Source organism: Megalops cyprinoides, chromosome 18 (assembly GCF_013368585.1).
Source record: "Megalops cyprinoides isolate fMegCyp1 chromosome 18, fMegCyp1.pri, whole genome shotgun sequence".
Taxonomy (NCBI): domain Eukaryota; kingdom Metazoa; phylum Chordata; class Actinopteri; order Elopiformes; family Megalopidae; genus Megalops; species Megalops cyprinoides.
The window spans coordinates 16,122,106-16,140,715 of record NC_050600.1 but is presented as its reverse complement, the minus strand read 5'-3'; the positions used below and the strand labels follow the sequence as shown (position 1 = coordinate 16,140,715).

At 41.6% G+C, this 18,610-nt stretch overlaps 1 protein-coding gene across 4 annotated transcripts; it reads left to right on the top strand.

The window, feature by feature from the left end:
• Nucleotides 1–5,384: 5,384 nt before the first annotated feature.
• On the top strand, nt 5,385–18,273 carry LOC118792915 (WW domain-binding protein 1). 4 transcript variants are annotated; one of them, XM_036550762.1, is made up of 6 exons: nt 5,648–5,711; nt 6,454–6,503; nt 13,640–13,684; nt 13,939–14,086; nt 14,369–14,530; nt 15,058–18,273. In XM_036550762.1, the coding sequence occupies exons 3-6, from the start codon at nt 13,640–13,642 to the stop codon at nt 15,903–15,905; spliced, it is 1,203 nt and encodes a 400-aa protein (XP_036406655.1). In that variant the 5' UTR covers nt 5,648–5,711; nt 6,454–6,503; the 3' UTR covers nt 15,906–18,273. The 4 variants fall into 4 exon arrangements, with proteins under 4 accessions (XP_036406652.1, XP_036406653.1, XP_036406655.1 ...); XM_036550761.1 differs by having other exon boundaries at nt 5,663–5,711; nt 6,352–6,503; XM_036550759.1 differs by lacking the exon at nt 6,454–6,503 and having other exon boundaries at nt 5,385–5,711.
• Nucleotides 18,274–18,610: the final 337 nt, after the last annotated feature.

Below are 18,610 nucleotides of genomic sequence, written 5' to 3'. Positions count from 1 at the left end.
GAAACCACAGAGGTCTGACTTTTACCTCACTGCACAGGGATACATACCACGTTAGATTCTTGCAGCCATGAGTCTGTAATTGGGGCAAAAGAAAACAGAATAGAAGAAAAATGCCAACATTTGTTATCACCATATGACAACACTTGTTATATAATGAAAACAGGTAACACATAGCACAAAACTGGCTCCTTTCCAGCTGTTCACTTCCCATTGATCCATGGGGAAATGGCTAACCGTGACTCTACAGCAGTAACAGTTCATGGTGTAACATAATAATGTTGGTAAAAGATACCTTTTAAATATGTGCTAGTGGTAGGACTGTCTGTGCTGCAATTTCTGTGCAATGGCTGGACTGACAGTTTCAATCTACTCCTCTCAAGAGAGCAATTACAGCATGTTATTATACATACATACATAAGTTACTATCTGTACATAAATACTACACACTTGTAATCGCATATAAACGCTAACATAAACTTATTCTGTTGTTCTTAGCTGTTAGCTGGCAATGTGGATTAAAACATTTTTTCAGAAAGCTTTGCACATGTAACTGCCTTGCTAAGAGCTTATGCATGCAACTGTTACATATTGCCTCTCTTTTAAACACAGTCTTTGGCTTTCCTATTTGAATGATGGTTCTGAAGTTAACACTGCCCACACACTTCCTTTGTCAAGGCAAGCTGAGAGCTGCAGCCGTACACACACCGCTGAGACCTCTGCAGAAAGCCTCTCTCGGCTCAGAGTGAACCTGGCTGCGATCTGGAGGGACAGCAACAGCAACAGCCCCCTTCTTTCATTCCCCTCTCTGATTCCTTGAATCTTTGCCGTTCATAGCCGTTCCTTGCCCAGCCGAGATCCCCATTCAAATGAGTTCAAAAAACATGCAGAACAAACCCCCAAACCCCCGCCTGGATCATGTGAGAGTGTCTAACGAAGCAATCTGTCCCAGTGATTGGCAGCTTCCTGTGTTCAGAAGAGACGATGCTTCTCTCACGATGTTATGCTCTTTGTCATTAGTGTGCGGGGTCAGAGGTTAAAACAGGAGGATTGGACTCACTGTAGCATGCAATCAGACGGGAGAAGCAATTGATTTCATTTTCTCATTTGTCACTTTAGGGACTATTAATCAGCCTTATCACTTTAGAGAAAATTAATCTACCAGCACACCAAAGAGCAGACAGCATTGCAGCTGATAGTACTGGAATGGAAGTGTGTAAGAATGTGCAGAAGGGAATACCTGATTTTCTCAACATGTATTAATCTTGTTAATGTTACTTTTAACTACAAGAAATATAGGTTTCTCTTCCGCTGATTTTCAGACCCTTGGATAAAGTAGGCCTCTTGCTTAAAGAGAACTGCCATGGGATCATGACACATACAGATGTACTGCTAATACCTTGCACCAGAACTCCAGAGGGCTTCCCAGAACTTGTCACATGACCGTTAACATTGGGTGTCCTGGCCCATGCTTGTGTTTGATTGGTAGGCCATGAGGCTGTAGTTATTTCAGTGCAGCATCCAATCGGGCTGGGAAGGAAGGCCCATCCTTCATGCGGAGTAGAACTGTTATATAAATCACCTGAACTGCTATCATTTCCCAAGCCCCTGCTCTTCCTGTTCTGTTGAAGGTCTCATCTGTCCTCTGTAGGCTATTCATACACTGATAATCAAATCAACAATGTAGTACAAAGCCTTTTTCAAATATGTTCTTTCACTGTTATTTTATCAAACCTTTTTTGGGATTAAAAAGCAGTACTGTTTCTTGTTATGTAATGCAAAGCCATTATGACAAGACTGTTTTTTTCAAGTTTAAGAAGTGCATACTCATCTTTTCTCCTTCACTATTTCAGTTACTGATTTGTAGACACCTTTTCCATGTTTTGTGACCTCTGTAAATCAGCAGATAATGACAGTCAGACAGCCTAAAATAAGCTGTGGGAAGACATGACAATTTCTTGCTGAATACAGCAATGAAAAGTTTCCCGCTGATTCCAAAGTGTACTGCTGTCAGGTAGCATTTCAGTCAAGGACAAAGCTTTAACTACCTGTGACTGGAGCTTGAAATGGTTAACACTGTCATTACAACACACAAGGGGACACTGTGGTGTGAAGGGAGACATACAAATCTAGCCAGGCTGTTGAGACAGCGATCAGCAGGATGGATGCGTACCCACAGTTACAGTCTAAACTCTGGCTTTTGATTGACAGCCCAAGAATGCACACAACTTCCAGTCTATGGAGACAGCCTGGAGTATCTATAAACTATAAATATCTCTATCTATACATGACCAGCTTACATGCCTTTTTCTGCCTTTTCTACTGCTATAATTTTTCAGACAATAGATTCTACTGTCCAGAAAATAGAAAATTTTCTTTTTTATTCCAGATTTCCCAATAACTGCTTTGGTGCTTATTTGCCAGTGTAAGTGTGGTTTGCCTTATGTCATATGAAAGCATGTTTCTGCAGATTCATCAAGCTTTCCTCTTATTCCCCTCTCCTCTTCAAAATGACATCATCAGGCAAGCCTGTGACAGTCACTTGACCGAGTTGCCAAATAACTACATAGCAACGGTGTTGTAGCAACCGTGCTTTATGAGACTTTAGTTAGAAATGGGAACTTTGCTTATAACCATAGCCACAGCTCGGCTTTTTATATTATTCTCTCCATTCACGCTATGGTCATTCCAGCTTCCATCTGTATTCATTATGGCCCTGCCTTTGACATTCCTTAGGCTGATATTCCAGCAGAACACCGAGTCTGTTATTTCAGAAAGCTGAGCGCTACACAGTCTGTGAGAAGGAGCACGGCTGTGGGCTGGCTCAAAACGCAGGGCAACTGAGGCTGAAGTTCACACCAGGTGAACGTTGTCCCCTGTGCAAAGCAGTTGATGTCATTTAAGTATATCTGACTTGGTTTGATGTTTGTAGCATTCAATACTTTTTTTTCCATCCAGTTCTTCATCCAGTCTGTTCAAGCATTATATGTGTTCCTACGGTGTACCGGTCATTTTGTTTACCTTGAATGTCCTCATTTAAAGTCAGTTAAATAAACTTCTGTCTCATGTCTCATGATTGTTGATTGGGTAAGCAGGTAAAGATGAAGTAGGATGTGTACATCTAGTGTTTTGTGCATCACTGTTGTTTTATTCTATTAAGTCATGTGGGTGGGATTGTAATATGAGAATGTGTACAGCCCTTGGTACAGGTTAGATTGCTGTGTTGTGATACATACGTCAAAAAGCTACAGCAATCTCTCATCCTCCAATCCGCGTGTTACACTAATACAAATATAACCTCATACAAAGCAAGGTTGTCTAAAATTAGCCCACTGTTGCCAGGCCTTAATTAAACCTAATGTATTGATACCACACCCTATTTTCAGTCATGCAGATTCATTTGCTCATTTGCTATGTAGAGAATGGGAGTTTCTTGTTGACTGTCAGCACCCAACCCTATGATTCATAGTGTGACAAAACGTGCAGTGTCTTGGTATTTCAGGCACGTGCCTGAAATCCTGAAAGGCAAATTTTTCACTCCGTGGGGATGAAAACTTCACCTCAAATTAAGAACAGAAGTACAGAACAACCAGTAACATATTGAATGTGTATCAAGCTTAAAAACAGTATGAAAATATAAGCATACAATAGAAATTGCTTTAGCACACACCTGATAGTCAACCTTAAGACCACAATGCTGACATCAAACTAACATGTACATGAGAAATAAGAAATGATCTAACAGAGCAACAACACCTTATATCATTGTATTCACATGGTGCCAAGGAGTGATGTTCAAAGCAACATTACTATGCATCAAACAAACTTTCATATAGAACTTAGTATTCTTTGAGAGCAAAATAATATTATGCCAAATTTCACTCCATTTCATTCACGGTTTGGAGTAATCAGGTACTGGGGGGTGGATTTTGGTCATGTCTTAGCTCTGGGAACAAAGGTGAAGTCTGCACAGATGGGTGTTCAGTAAAAGGCTGATGGTGAGGTAATCTGCAGGTTTGCAATTATGTTGTTGTCCATTGGAGAACTGTAAGGAGTGCAGATAAATTGGGGTGTAGGGCCAAATGTGCTACGTCTGACAATGAGATGAAGGTAGAAAAAACTAGCCCTGCCCTCAGATGTGTCTAGAATTACATGCGAGTGGCGTCCAGAAGCCAGTAAGGAGCCAGACTTGCAGCCAGGTCCAGCGCCAGGAGAATATACAGAGGGGTGCAAGTGGGGGATGGGGGGCACAAAAAGTCATAAATACTAGGTAGACATTGGGATATAAGAAGACAACCAAGGGTGCACTGAGATCCGTCACCCCTAAGCATCCCCATAACACTGGCCCTGCTTGCAGCGGTAATAATTCACTTAGCTGCAGCTCATAATCATCAGTATAAGAGTTGTCCTTTTCTAATCTTTGATATTTCTATTTGTGCAGATGGACATTGATACCACGACAGCATCTCACCTCAGACTAATACCCCCTATTTTACATCAGGAGACAGCACTCTACCATTTCACCATACTCTGCTGACACCTAGTGGAAAGATTTAAACTTCTTTCTTTGGTGCTGATGCAGTGATTGTTTTAGTGTTGGTGACTGCTGATGTGTCATGCACTTGGACACATACGACTGTGCATTCTACAGCTCAGCTTTGAGATGGCGCCTAGATATGTCAGTTTTCTAGGTCGCATCGCCACCACATGCAACCGACAATAATAATATTAAACAATATATATATATATGCAATTGCTTTATAGTATGCGCATGTAAATGGAACAATAAACGCTTGCATGAGATGCCTCGATACAGCTTCTGCGCCTGACCATGAGACTGCTTTCTAATAACTTTCGTAGAGATGGTGATAATAGTCAAAGCCCAGGGTTATCCTGCCCTAACTCCATTCAGCGTTATTGTTCAATGCCACACAGCTATCGCCTATTAAATTAATCGTGGACGTTATCCGTGTTTAATGATAGCCTACTCTTTCCCGACCGCTACATGACCTTGCATATGACTTTTAACATTCTTGATGTAACTCTTTTCTTCAGGTTGAAGAAACAAAATAAGGTTTTGCCTATTTTGCCAAAATAGGCTTACCATGCACAGTTCCACTTTCTACGGCCACGATGAGTTGAATCCACCTACTAACTGACTCTCCGTTTTAACCTCGGGTTACATTGCTGTGATGAATTATACAACTCCTGTCCACGAATACGAATGCAAGATTCAGGTAATCGAACTTTATTCAACTGCTTTCATTATGATTGGCCCAAGGAACATCAATGACGTGTTTGAACAAATCAGTGCCAAATGCGCTGCGACTTCGTTGAAAAAAATCTCCAAGTGTAAACACAATATTTAGGTTTTGGATAAGCATATAAGGGGCATTCTTTAATTGGAACGGTTTCCTTCCAAATCAAGCCATCATGCGTTTCATTTGTATTTAGCCGCGGATGATCTTGCGCAATCTATGTTTACTGAACAGAGGGATGCTTGTTTGCAGTGGTAGACTGGTATGATACTGAGCTCTGTCCTTTCCGGACAGAAATGGCGGATGGTTTGGCAGTAGACCTAGGAAGAGGGAGATATGATGGGGGCTCAGTGGAACAGCATCCGATAATTATTTTATGATCTCAAAAAACTTTTGGTTATCATCATGGATTATGAACCAGATGAGCCGATATACTGCGAACTGCCTGCAGAGGATGTAAGTGCATTTTATTTTTTTTTATCTAACATTACAGCTTGACAATGATCAATCAAAGTAACTAACGTTAGCGACCTACCTCGGTAGTTGGATTTTTATTTTATTATTATAATTTTTAATTAAGCAAGGCAGCTAAGTGTCAACATGCAAAGCTTCGAGCCAGGTTAAAAGTGTTTACACATTCATGCATCGTCTGTAAAACTGCTGCTAACGAGGTTAGCTAACATAGCTTTAGCTAGTTCATTTTGAGTTATTGGTCCTGTTCGGCTATTTACAATGCAGATCCAGCATATCACGGGGGATGTGGATGACTGTGGAGATTATGTAGCCTACTTTTGTACAACTAAATTGAAAACGGTCGATTTCTTAGAAAAACTCATTCTTGCGGTTTAATGTGCCACAGCTGGATATGTCCTCACTGAACTATCCCAAAGAAGCCTCTCGACCAAAAATAATGCTTTACACTTATTGCTGTTATGCACATCAACAATGCTAAACTAGAATAGTTTGCGTTAGTGCAATTTAGTATGTTGTGGATCCGATCCAGTGGTGCATCTTCGCATTGTCACGGTGCATTTAGCTGCCTAGCTATTTATACATGTATGTATACATGTAGTGGGATTTATATTAATGCATGTAGGTTACAAACCAATAAGGCTGGATGACCACTATCGACACAAAATTCGTGTATTACGATTGAAAGTGTCACGCTACAATCAACATACTCTTCTACATCAATCAGCGGGACGATACAACCAACCAACAACCAGAAAAATACTTCTTGTACGTTAGGTGAGTTGTTTCAGACTAAAACATTACAGCACTACTTTTACAGGAAATGGTTATTGAAGCTTTCTGTATCGTCCCATGTAATTTGACCGCGCATCGTCGTTAACATGTTGTGTTCGATCTTCAAGTTTGTGGCATCGTCATAATTTACATGAAAACAAAGCGAGGCAAGGGTTTCTTTTGAAAGACACCCTACCGGATAATCCCATGTCTACTCCGCAAACTAATCCTGTGTGTTTTTCTATTGCTAGAAACACAGTGTTTTCCTGGGTCAAGAGCAGACAGCTACTTAAATTGTTATGTCATGGTTCAAAGTTGTTACAAAACAATCAATGGCTAGCCAGTAAAACATGATGGACTACTCTCTAAAATATTTTGCCCGGTATTTTGTTACCTAAAATGTTTAACTTAATTGTAACCACGGTGTGAAAAATGATGCTAAGAATAGTGTTTTGGGGCTGCAAAAAGGAGTTGTGACCAGGCGCTTTCTGGAGTTACAGAATAAGGTATACTCATCCATTTGTAAAAGTTCTTACTAGTCATTACGATCATATTCAATCGCATCTTTGGTTCAGACGGTTTAGTTTTTTTTCTTTCATCCAGTTTTTTTTTTGTCGTCATATAAAATTTTAATCTGTAATAGAATGGGAAGTGAAAGTTTGAATTTAATATTAATTTTGACAAGTTTACTGTTTTTTCTGCTTATGGTGCTTCTTCATTTGTGTTCGTATTGCCAGCAAAGCTATCTTGAACGTGGAAAAGAATAAATCTGATTCAAAGGGTATGTTTAAAATTGTAGGAATGCATTCTGTAAGAGATGTACATTAGAAGATGCCATCAGAGTCATGGTACCATCCAGATAGCAGGTGTTAAGAAATGGGGCAGACCCATAATAATATGTCCATGGGGGTACTATGGAGTGATGCGTATAACGGGAGAGCAAGTTAACTGTAGATGACAAATAGGTGTAATCAGAAACTTGGATAGAAGTTCAAGTTTGATGTCTACTAGAGACTCCCGGATACTAAAGAGCAAATCATGGAATGAGAAATCAAGAACCAAGATGTCAGGAAGCCATTTCAGCAGAGTCAGTCACACATCAAAGTGCAGATTTAGTGAGAGAAAACAGTCATATTTGAGAAGAATGAACAGGAATGAACTGAGCTGAGGAATTAATGTAGGGAGCTGGTGATGGCTATTTGCTTCAAATATTTTTGAGAAGAGTATGGCAATTTTGGTGACAGGGTGGAATTTCTACAGATTAGGCTTGAGTTGAGCTACATGCAGGCCAATTTGAAATCAACAAAGAAACCACCAGGAGAAGGATGCATTAATGTGAGAGGAAATGAAGTCTATGCAGGGAGGAAATGGCTTGTAAAGGATCAGCGGGTATAGCATCTTGAAGGCAGGTGGTCTATTTATGAGTCTGGATTTGGGAGCAGACAGAATCCTGGGAAGAAGAGAATGCAGTAAAAATAGGAATAGGGAAGTGTGTGTAAAGCCATAGAAGAATGATCATTTTTAAGATTTTGCATTTGTAAGGTTTTAGTTTCAAAAACCACACTCACTGGCTCATTGAATATTGTGGGAGCTTCATTTCCCTAGCCTGCAACTGAAAGGGTACAGAATAAGAAGGGATGAGGCTGAAAGATCCGAGAACATGACAGCAGTCATCACGTGAATGCTTTCGATACACACACTGTAGGCCTAAATGACAATGAGCCACAGAAATTGCAGTGTCCCTTCCATTAGTATTAGTTGTCCACTAAATGGATATTTTTTCTTCCCAGTACTGTCACCTCTTGTCCAGCCAGAGCCAGGAAACGTGGTGCTCTGGCATGCGTGGCATATGAGTCTGTTAGCTGTGAGTGTTCATTGAGTCGGTGGGTGTTGTGCTCATTGCTGTACCTTTTGGTAGTCCAAACTCCGGGAATGTTGCCATAACAAATGCATCGACTTGAGTGTAAATCACAAAAGCCAAACGAAACTCAGACAATTTAGCATACATGTTTAGTCCATTTTTGGCCCGACACCCATCTCAGAACTTGCTGCCATATTTATTTTTCCTGTGAAGAGAATTACATTTATAAAGTTTATGGCCTCATTATTTGAAAACATCCATTTATATTGTAAAAACAGGTTTGGCCAATAGATGGTGGAATCTAGAGTTGGTCATTTGAAAGATAGAATAAACTTAAAATATGTAATTCCCTTGAAAGGAGAAAATAAGCCTCACAATTTTGGACCCAAAAAATCAGACGTTTCTTTAGAATTTTTATGGAGAGCAGCCCCATACTACTTGTCAGACATACAGGAATTATATTACGTGCTTTTCAGTAAATATTACAGTTGTGGGGTTCAGAGACTCAGTAATGGGCTTTTGATTCCTTTAACCCTGAAATATTACTAGAACCAAGGCAAGTCCAAATCTGAGTCATACTTTTGAAATTATTGACTGCCATGGTCAAAATTAACTTCTGTCCATGCAACTGTTAAACCTTTTCATAAGACATGGATGAGGGATGCCTTTTTCATCACTTTATGCCATATGATAGTGGTAGAAAGTTCTGATGTGCCTGGTGTTGAAACTCTTTCTCCTCAGATCATTTAACATGGAATGAGTCATTTTTAGGCAAGTTTGCCCTGGCCAAGTTATGTTAATTCCAGAACATTTCTTGATAAGTTAGACTGCATCTGTAATAAATAGACTAATATGCCAGTTAGCTGTAGGAAATGGAGTGTGCATGTTATGCATATGCCCTTATCCCTATACTGACAGTTAAGAACTCTTTCACACATACCCACAGCATTTGAATGCTTTACCATTCGTGCTCAGAATCTAAATACTAGGGATAATGTGAAACCCATGTAAACTGAAGACATACCATTGTTACTTCCCTCCCCGGTTAACTGGATTTGCAAACAGATATGGTGGCAAACTCATGCTGGTCAGGAAGTCCTATATTCTAATCTGTAGTTCAGGAAGTATGGTGCTGTACTGTAATCTCCAAGAAGCAGTAGGGCTAGATGCTTGAAGAGCCCACTCACTTGCAGTTCCACTTTCTCCTCTCATTTCCTCAGTACTGACATGCTGAAAAAATACATGACTGATAGAAAGTTTTACAAGGACAATTTGTAATTTCACACTCTTCAATTACTTTATGTTAAATATGTTTTGCAGATGACATCCAGAGAGACTTCTGTAGTTTACTGTTTTTTTGTTTACATGTTTTCCTTATATACATATTTACAGAGGCTCAGTTTGAGTACTTTGCTCAACAGTACAACAGCAGTGGTTCTCCCGGGAATCCGACCAGTAACTGTTAGGGTACAAGTCCTGTTCCTTACCGCTATGGCACACTGCCTGCCTTTTCCACAGGTATAATATGGCCTTGCAGCATGTCACATTGGTTCCTCCAATTCTGGGATTTGGGTGATCCTTGTTTTTTCAACATATTTCCCTCAGTGAGTTGACTGCTTGTAGCAAGTGCTTTGAACACTTCTGCATGGCATATGTGGATGTTGGAAAGTTGTATTTCAGTGTGGAAAAGGCACCACTTATCACTAAAGCTTAGAGTGTAGTGAATGTGAAACTTAACAGTTCTATAATAAGGTGACCAAAAATGAAGTTCATAGGCTAGAATTTGAGTGACATATATGAAGAGGCTCCTTTGCTCTGGCATGCTGATTGTCTTAAGTTCCAAAGTTCCAGGAATGGCTGTGCCCTGATTTCCCACAGCACACAGTGTTGTCCCAGAATCGATAATGGGTCGCGTGAACAGAGGCTGATCTTGGTGCTTCACCGTGCCAGGAAGACGCAGAGCCCAGCGCTAGCTGGCGCTAGGTCTGCTGACAAAAGAGCTCTTTTGCGTCATCCGAAACTCAGTGCAAGCATTGTCTGTGTTGCTCTGAAGTGTAGTAACTGATAGGTATTTCTGTTCTGTCCCTGGCATTTTATGCAGTGTACAATATGCATGGAGCTCAGTTTAGCCTCAATGGCATGTTGATCAGTTAATACTACACTGAGCTGCATTTGAGCATTGGATGGTCTGAATTTGAAGGATTTACTGTGTGTGTACTGCAGCAGTTTTCTCCCTACAAAATATGTGATAATCCATATCGTATACTTTATGTGTGCTGAATGTATGGTGCTGTGTTTGTTCCATTTTTGTTTAACAAATAAACCCTTGTGGTTATAGAATTTTTTTTTTCTTATCAGGTGATTGTAGGCATTGATATTGCATGTAACCATTCATCATCAAATCTGTTGTGTCTACTTTTTGTCTTTTTCACTAAACAGATGAGGAGTCATAGGGTTGCAGAAATAGTCTGCACATGGCAAGTTGCAAAATGTGTTTCAAGCTGCTTTGTGGAAAAGTGTGATTGGTGAAATGCATAATAAATTACTATGTGCTGTACTAATGTGACTGAGATGCATGGAGTTGAATGGGCAGCATTGTTGTTTTGGACTTGGTATGTAATTGATGAAGGTCATTGTTGCTGCTGGAGCCAGGAGTGTGGGGGAAGGGTCCTGCCTCTGTTCTGCCTGCTCCCCCTCATCTGTCTGGGATTTTGGCCATGTCTGTCTGGGCTCACTGTAAGGCCCCATTGAGTGGAGAGGTTTTCAGCTGTTGTCCTGTAAGCATCATTGAAATGGAAACAATGATAGTCCACAATTGTCAAAAGAGTCAAGACCAAACAAAAACATTATGCCTATCTGGGCCTGGTTTAATTCAGAAGTGCAGCAAACCTGCAGCCTGCATAGAGACAGCTTTCTGTGACATAAGGCCTTTGGCCTTTAGGCCGGAATGCATGTAGGTGAACCCACCTAAAAGAACGCAACACCGTTCAATAGACCGGAGGAACCAACATATGAGACATGCGTATGAGTCTTTGTAAGGGAGTCTAGAAGATAATGACTTCTAATGAACTGTGAAGCAGTACAATGAAAAGGCATAGCAAATTTATTTTAAACTACCCTGCTACCACTTCACTAAGTTAAGGGTAACTTGCTGTATAGCTCAATATACTGTATAACTCTATACTGTAAGGTATTTTTTTTTTAGTTTATGACTGTGATGTTATTGTGACCTTGGTATTTGTGGGGAGATAAACATAAGACACATATTCTCACTTTGAGAGGAATACATCAAACAGAAACAAGTCAAACACTTAGGCTACAAGTTCAGGATTGGCAGGCAGTGGTGTCACTGTCAGTCCTTCCTACCACTGTCTTCCTTGTCACCCGTTTTCTTCAAGAGTTATTTGCAGATTACAGATGCAGAATACAGAGAAAACCAAGTTTTATTTCAGTCTGCTCTGAGGAGATTGGCTCAAGCCAACAGGTTCACAAATTTCTTAAAACTAGTTACCTCCACTTATACTAATTAAGATCTAAATAAGAAAAATGTTGTTGTAGGTCTACTTTCATGACAAGTTGCAGCATTGTTGTTATAATCTTTGTTATTTTAAGGTGAAATGACTGTCCAGGTAGAAACATCTGAAATTCATTAACAAAAAACTACTTTTACTTTCAAGTTATTGCTGGCAAAAGCCACAAAAGATGGGAGATTCATGAACTTACCTCTGCAGTAAACTCAGCCTATGCTCTGCTAAGGCTTTTCAGCACACTGATTTGATACTTTCTAGCCACACTTTAGCCACACTGGGTTACATCACACATATGCTCACCACTGGGTGGATTGTTGAAGACTCAGACTTGATCTCCAACAGTAAAATATATAATCCTCAGTGGAATAAAGGACGTGACCATGTAAGTATAGTTACTGTATAGGTAGACATTAGTTGCTACATAAATTGACCAATTATGTGTATTGTCACTTTTTAGTAAGCAGCTGCTTTAGCCACCACATAGAAGCATACTAGGCCAGTTTTTCAGACCCAGACGTATTCTGGGTCTGGAAAACTCGCCCAGTGAGTTATTCTTAAAACATTACCAATGTGGTACATTTTTGTTCTAGGATGATGACAAACTACTGAATTCCATATCAAACTCATCCTTGGTAGGGGCTACTGACTCTCTTGTGCATTGTTCATTGTCTCAAGAATGGTTCATTCATGCATGACAGCTATTCCTATTTTTTTTAATCGGTTTGAAAAGGCAGGTGGTTAAGCTTTAAATAACCCCCAATCTTCTTGTATGTATCAAATTTGGAAAGTCTGTCTTAAGTCAGAAAACTAATTCATTTATACATTGCAGAAAGGGGACAAACTAGATCTTCCAACATAGTATAACAACAAGTGTGACAATGTCACATCATGGTCATGTTTTCTTCTTCTTGAAATGAAAACTCTATCCCCCCCCCCCCCCCCCCCCCCAAAAAAAAAAATGTAAAATGTAAGTCAGTGCAATTGAAAGCAGTGCATTTTCATTTCATGCAAAGCTAAAGGAAAACCATGAAACTGTCACATGTCCAGAAGCCTTCTGGGATATGATAAGTAGAAGCCTTCCTGATGTAAACATTGCCAAAACATTCAAAATAAATCCACTGAGAACAAGGAACACTTCAGGTTTGATGTGTATGGGTTTCTATGTACAGTGAGTTGTAAATTGTTGGATAATACCATCCATACAGACATTTCTAATCAATTAGATTTCTATTAATTCCTTCTGTTATATATACACTTTAAGAAAGGAATTGTGGTTCCTTTTTGTTTTTCTGGATTGGTATGAACATTTAGGAATTGCAATTACTTCTGTGTTATGTAGTGCATTTCCCAGGCCCAGTATATTTTTGCATAGGGTTTCAAGAAGTATAAGTGTAATACTCATAACTGGTAAATTTTATGTAGCAACTAATATCTAAGTGCATATATTAATCAAACATTTACATTGGTGTTTCTTTTATTCAACTGTGGACTTAGCTGTTTGCTGAAACCTCAAACATTACATCAGTCTGCTCAGTGGTGTGTAGATGTTGTGTGAAGTAACCCATGTAGCTAAATAGAATAGCTGTGTCATAGCATGTGACAAATCAGTGTGCCGAAAAGCCTTAGCAGGGCATAGGCCGAGGATAATGCAGAGGTCATTTAATTAATTTCCTGTTTGTTGCTTTTGCTAGCTTGATTGTAAAATTAGTTTTGTTTGTTAATGAATAATTTTATTTTAAAATTTACAGATGACAGCATCTCCACAGAGTACAGACATGGCAACCATTAATCAGGTAGGGAATCCCTAGACTTTGGTGTCATTTTAATTGACAGTACTGAACCATAGAGTTATTACAATGAAAAAGGTTTGTGAACTAGGACTAACTGTGGAATGGCTCCCTCAGATTTTATTGAAAATTGGGCTCATTTGTCATGTGATGATTAAAATTGGCAAAATTATTATGTGATATTCATATAAGAGCTAATCTGGCTCCATTTCACACAGAATGACCCTGTGTGAGTGTATGTATGGTGTTCTCTTTTACAGGGTATGGAATACCAGGTTGCTGGCAGCCTGCCCCTCATTGGTAGCCCAAAGTACTGTCCCGGGGTCAACAGCAATGTTGGATACCTGTGTGAGACTGGGCACTGCTGTGGGGAGACCGGTTGCTGCACCTACTACTATGAGCTCTGGTGTAAGTAAACTTCACTGCAGTCCTCACTGTTACAAGCTCCTCCGTAGCTCAACTTCACTGAATACTGCTCTAGCACAAGCTCCTCTGTAACTCATCTTGTGTTCTGCACCTACCGCAAGCTGTAGCGTGACTCAACTGCACTGTAGTCTACAACTCCATGAGCTTTGGTGTGAGTATAAAATGCGAATAGATCAGCATGGGGATATGCGGTAAAGCACTGTGTAGGGTTCTGGAGGATTCAGTGTGGGAACGTGGGGTAAAATAACATGTTGGTTCCTGCAGGGTTCTGGCTGCTCTGGACGGTTCTGATCTTGTTCAGCTGCTGCTGCGCGTACCGCCACCGGCGGGCCAAGCTGAGGATCCAGCAACAGCAGAGACAGAGGGAGATCAACCTCATAGCCTACCATGGGGCCTGCAACTACCCCACCTCCATGCTGGATCTCAGTGAGACACCTCTCTCTCTCTATCTCTCTCTCTCTCTCTCTTCCAGTTTTCCTCTGTTGCGTTTGTTGCCTCACAGTTAAATTTATTCCAGATGATTCTGGTTTTTGTCCTCTGTAATGCCACTTGTAGATTTCTTAAACATGCACAGTTCTCTATAGAGGGTCGGTCAGTGGACGTAACTACCTCAAATTGTTTGGCTTTCACATTTGAGTAACAAAATCAAAGAAATAGTTGAACTATTTTCAAAATGGACAGTGTCTGTGTTACCTTCTTTGTTACATTTGTTACTCTGCATTGAAAAAGTGTCATTAGGTGCGGTTAGGTTGAATTACCCAGCCATGTGGATTGAAAGAGATCCCTGAAGCCCTTTTAGTTGCTAAGGTACTGATATATCATTCCCACTTGCGTGGCATGGTGCACCCAGCCAGTCTCAAGGTGTATTGGAATTGCAGAAAGCACACCTGAAAGGGTGTGAGTATGCAAGTAAATAAATAATGACGTGTAAGTAAGGGGCTCCTGTTTCGCAGGTTTCTTGGCCTCCTTCAAACTCCCCTCCTACGAAGAGGTGGCGGCTCAGCCCAGCACACCCCCTCCTCCATACAGCACCGTGTTCGCCCTGCAGGGGGGCGGCCAGTACGCCCATGCTGGCCCCAGTGGCATGACGTCCTCCCAGAGCTCCGACAACTACACCAGCTGCTCCTGTGACTCCTGCATGGCCACCTCCCCCTGCAGCACCTCCTTCTCCGTGCAGGTGACCGATGAGACCGACACCAGCAACGCCACCACGCCCAGCGAGGCGGGCGACCCGGCCGCCCCGGTCATCAGCACTGCTGTGCCCACCTCCCCTCCTCCCGCGGCCCTGTGTGCCCCCGCACTTCCTCTCGGCGACCCACTGGGGGCGCCAGCGGAGCAGAGGGAGGAGGGAGAAGGCCCCAGCAAGGAGCCCACGGAAGACCGCCCCTCGCCCAAACCCGTCCAGTCCCCGCCCAAACACGCCCTCTTCTCTTCCAACGTGGACTTCTTCGAGCCCGACAGCCACGCGTCCGGTGCCTCAGACGCAGACGACGAGGACGTCGACGCCGACGAGAGCCACTTCCGCCACCGCCGCATGACGGGCGACTCGGGGATCGAGGTGTGCCGCTGCCAGGTGGAGAGTGAGGACGAGGAAGAGGGGAACGCAGAGGGGGGCAAGGAGGCGGGGACGTGGACGGAGGGGGAGGGGAAGGAGGAGGCTCATCGCCTCCATGACAGCGCCGACTGCTCTAACCGAGCCCAGACGACCCAGTCCCAGACAAGGGAGGAGTGCACCAGTCTGTGCGCCCCCGCCCCTTCACTGCAGAGTGAGGAGGCCGTCATCACTATGGAGTCAGCATGAGGGTCAATTGGATGAGACTGGGTAAAGACTAAAGAGAATAAAGATCCAAAACAACGGAATATAAATGGGAGCATGTTGTAACTCATAAGGTGGGTCCCAGTGACCAGAGGAAGAAGCAGAATGCTGTGGCCTACACCTTGTGTCATAGTGTCCCCCACATATGCATAGAGCCCTAAAAATGATATTAAGTGAATTCAGAAGAAAGATAAAAATAGGTCTGATCATTCAGCCGTGTAAGAAATTGTGGGGACCTGTTTGTCTCTCTTCATTTGTGTGCCGAACGCTGGTTACACAACCCAGAACAAAAGACGTTTTCTTGGTAGACCTAAACAAAGCGGCAGTGAAAAATGCAGATTAGCTCCGTTTGCTCTCTGGAGTCGCATGGCGAACAACAGCAGCTGTGTGGGCAGGGTGAAGTCAGCATAATGTCCGTACTGTAACCCCCCCACTCCTCCTAAGGGCTGCTCCGATGGTACTTTCACGGCAGTCCCAAGATCCTCTCTGTTCTCTAAAATGCGTGCGCTAAAGCCAGGCTTTTCAAGTTCTTCTGTCACTGTTGGTAGCCATGTAGAAGTGGTAACAACCTGCTGCCTCTAGAAACCCACTGTAACTGGATGCTTCTCTCAGACTGACTGTACTGATCGATCTCTGTGCTACTTTGGTGGCTTATCAGTAATAATAATGCTAATAATAATACAAATAATGCAATAATGAGGACATACCTATCCCCAACTATCAGTGGAGTAAATATCAAGCTATTAAGTCTTGGTAAAGTCTTGGTTAAGTATTTAAGGCTTTGATGAGGAATGACAAAGCCACTTTCCCTTAGTGGTTATTGGATTATTGGCACTGTTTCTCCACTGACAGAAATGAACCATGGGAAGCCGACATCCCTCACCACTGACGCTGAATGTAACCTTTCCATTGTGTCAGACACAGGCTATTACTCAGTAAATCTAGGACAGGTGCAAAGCGTCTACTCACGAATGTTCCAGAACGCAGGCTGGGCTTGGGATAGCCAGCCTCAGACATGAGGTCAGGGTTTCTAGGTTCCTACACAGCAGGGGAAGCAGTCCACCTTTTCTTAATCATATTTTTACTTTCAAAAGTGTATTCTCAGACCCCCCCTCCCCATATAACCCAAATAATATATTGTGCTGAGTGCTGTTTGGAAATTGAAAAATTATTCAAAACATTTTTCACAAAGAATACAATAGTGACAAGATATACTTATGCATGCTGCCAAAATGGATTTCTAAAAGGTGTCCTTTTATTGATATTGAATAGTATTATAGCATGCCCCAAAATGGCCACAGCTATTGTTATATAAATTTACAACATACTGTAAGTTATACAGTTTATTTTTTTAGCATCCCCTCTTACTCCAAGATTTTTCAAGATTAAAATGTGCGCTGCAGAAAGTAGCCCAGAACTTGGTAATGTTAGGTCTCTGTCTTTCGTCATACAATGTAAAAATGTATGTACATGTACAAAGTAAAATGTCCTGGCTCTGCTGTAAGCCAGTATTTCAAATGATAAAGTTTTAAAGCCGCTAGAATGTGTCGGTGCTGAACATGGTCTTGTATGAAGCGTGGCTGTGCTGACTGGCCAGACTATTACCATCCACCAGCAGATTATACTTCAGCATCCTGGAGCACTTTCTTTCTTAGTTTCTTAACCTCACAGAATAGCATCTGTGCTCTGTCACATTCCATAACCCATTGCTACCATTTTTTACTTGGTATTCAAAAAGTATGGATATAAATATGTATCTCATTTGGCTATTGCCTGTAGTGAGACTGCGTGTCGAACAAGTAAGAAAGGGGACTTGATGGAGAAACATCCTTTTGTTTGGTAGGCAGCCATTTCCTCTGGCGTGTATAATATTACCCGAGGGGTGTACCCCTCCCCCCTCAAGAATTGCAAAAATGAATCCGCTCAGACTATAGCTTGAGTTACACAATGTTTAGCAAGGACTTATCTTTATTCTGTATCAATGTTTTGTTATTGACAGCAATAGAGTATCACTGAGCAAATGTTGTGGGAAAATCCTTTGAGAGAAAATGCTCCACATATTAAGCATTGTTGTATTTGTACAGTTTTACCAGCACCACGCAGGAGAAGACTGTAAGGTGATTTCCAAGTTTTCCTCAGATGCATAGTGTGGAGGGAAAAAAGGCCCATCAGTAGAACAGAGCGTTCTGTTGATTGAGCGCTTGTATACTGGCACGGCCTGGTGGCTGACACAGTGTGTTGTCACAGGAGCAAGAATAGGGTATTGGTGGGGGGGGGACTACATGTCTTAGAGTGATGACATCACGCACGCTGGCCTGCGTGCATGTCTGAATTCCACCACTTTGTTAGAAAAAAGGCCTAAATAACCCTTATGTCCATGAAACCAGATGAAGAATGTACAAAGCGTAAGGATCTTAATCTTGAATCAAAAGCTGCTAACGCACTAAGCTTAGCATGGATCCACTTTTTTGTTTTTTTTTTTATTTTAAATATGAAGACCAGTGTTCTGACTTTGTTACTTTGTGTCATTTCAGAAAGCAGGTGCCAGTGTTTTGAAAGAATCCGGCAGCTACATGGTCCTCATATATAACTTTGTTACAAATGTTTCAGTTTGAGTTACTGGTTATTTATGGACATGAGCAAAATTTGTCCAATTGAACACAAGTTGATATTTCTGTTCTGGTGCTGTT

Coding starts and splice junctions, on each gene's coding strand:
- LOC118792915 (XM_036550759.1), top strand. CDS start 5,661: ATGGATTATGAACCAGATGAGCCGATATACTGCGAACTGCCTGCAGAG. Junction 5,712..13,639: donor GCGAACTGCCTGCAGAGGAT/GTAAGTGCATTT, acceptor TAAAATTTACAG/ATGACAGCATCTCCACAGAG. Junction 13,685..13,938: donor ACATGGCAACCATTAATCAG/GTAGGGAATCCC, acceptor TCTCTTTTACAG/GGTATGGAATACCAGGTTGC.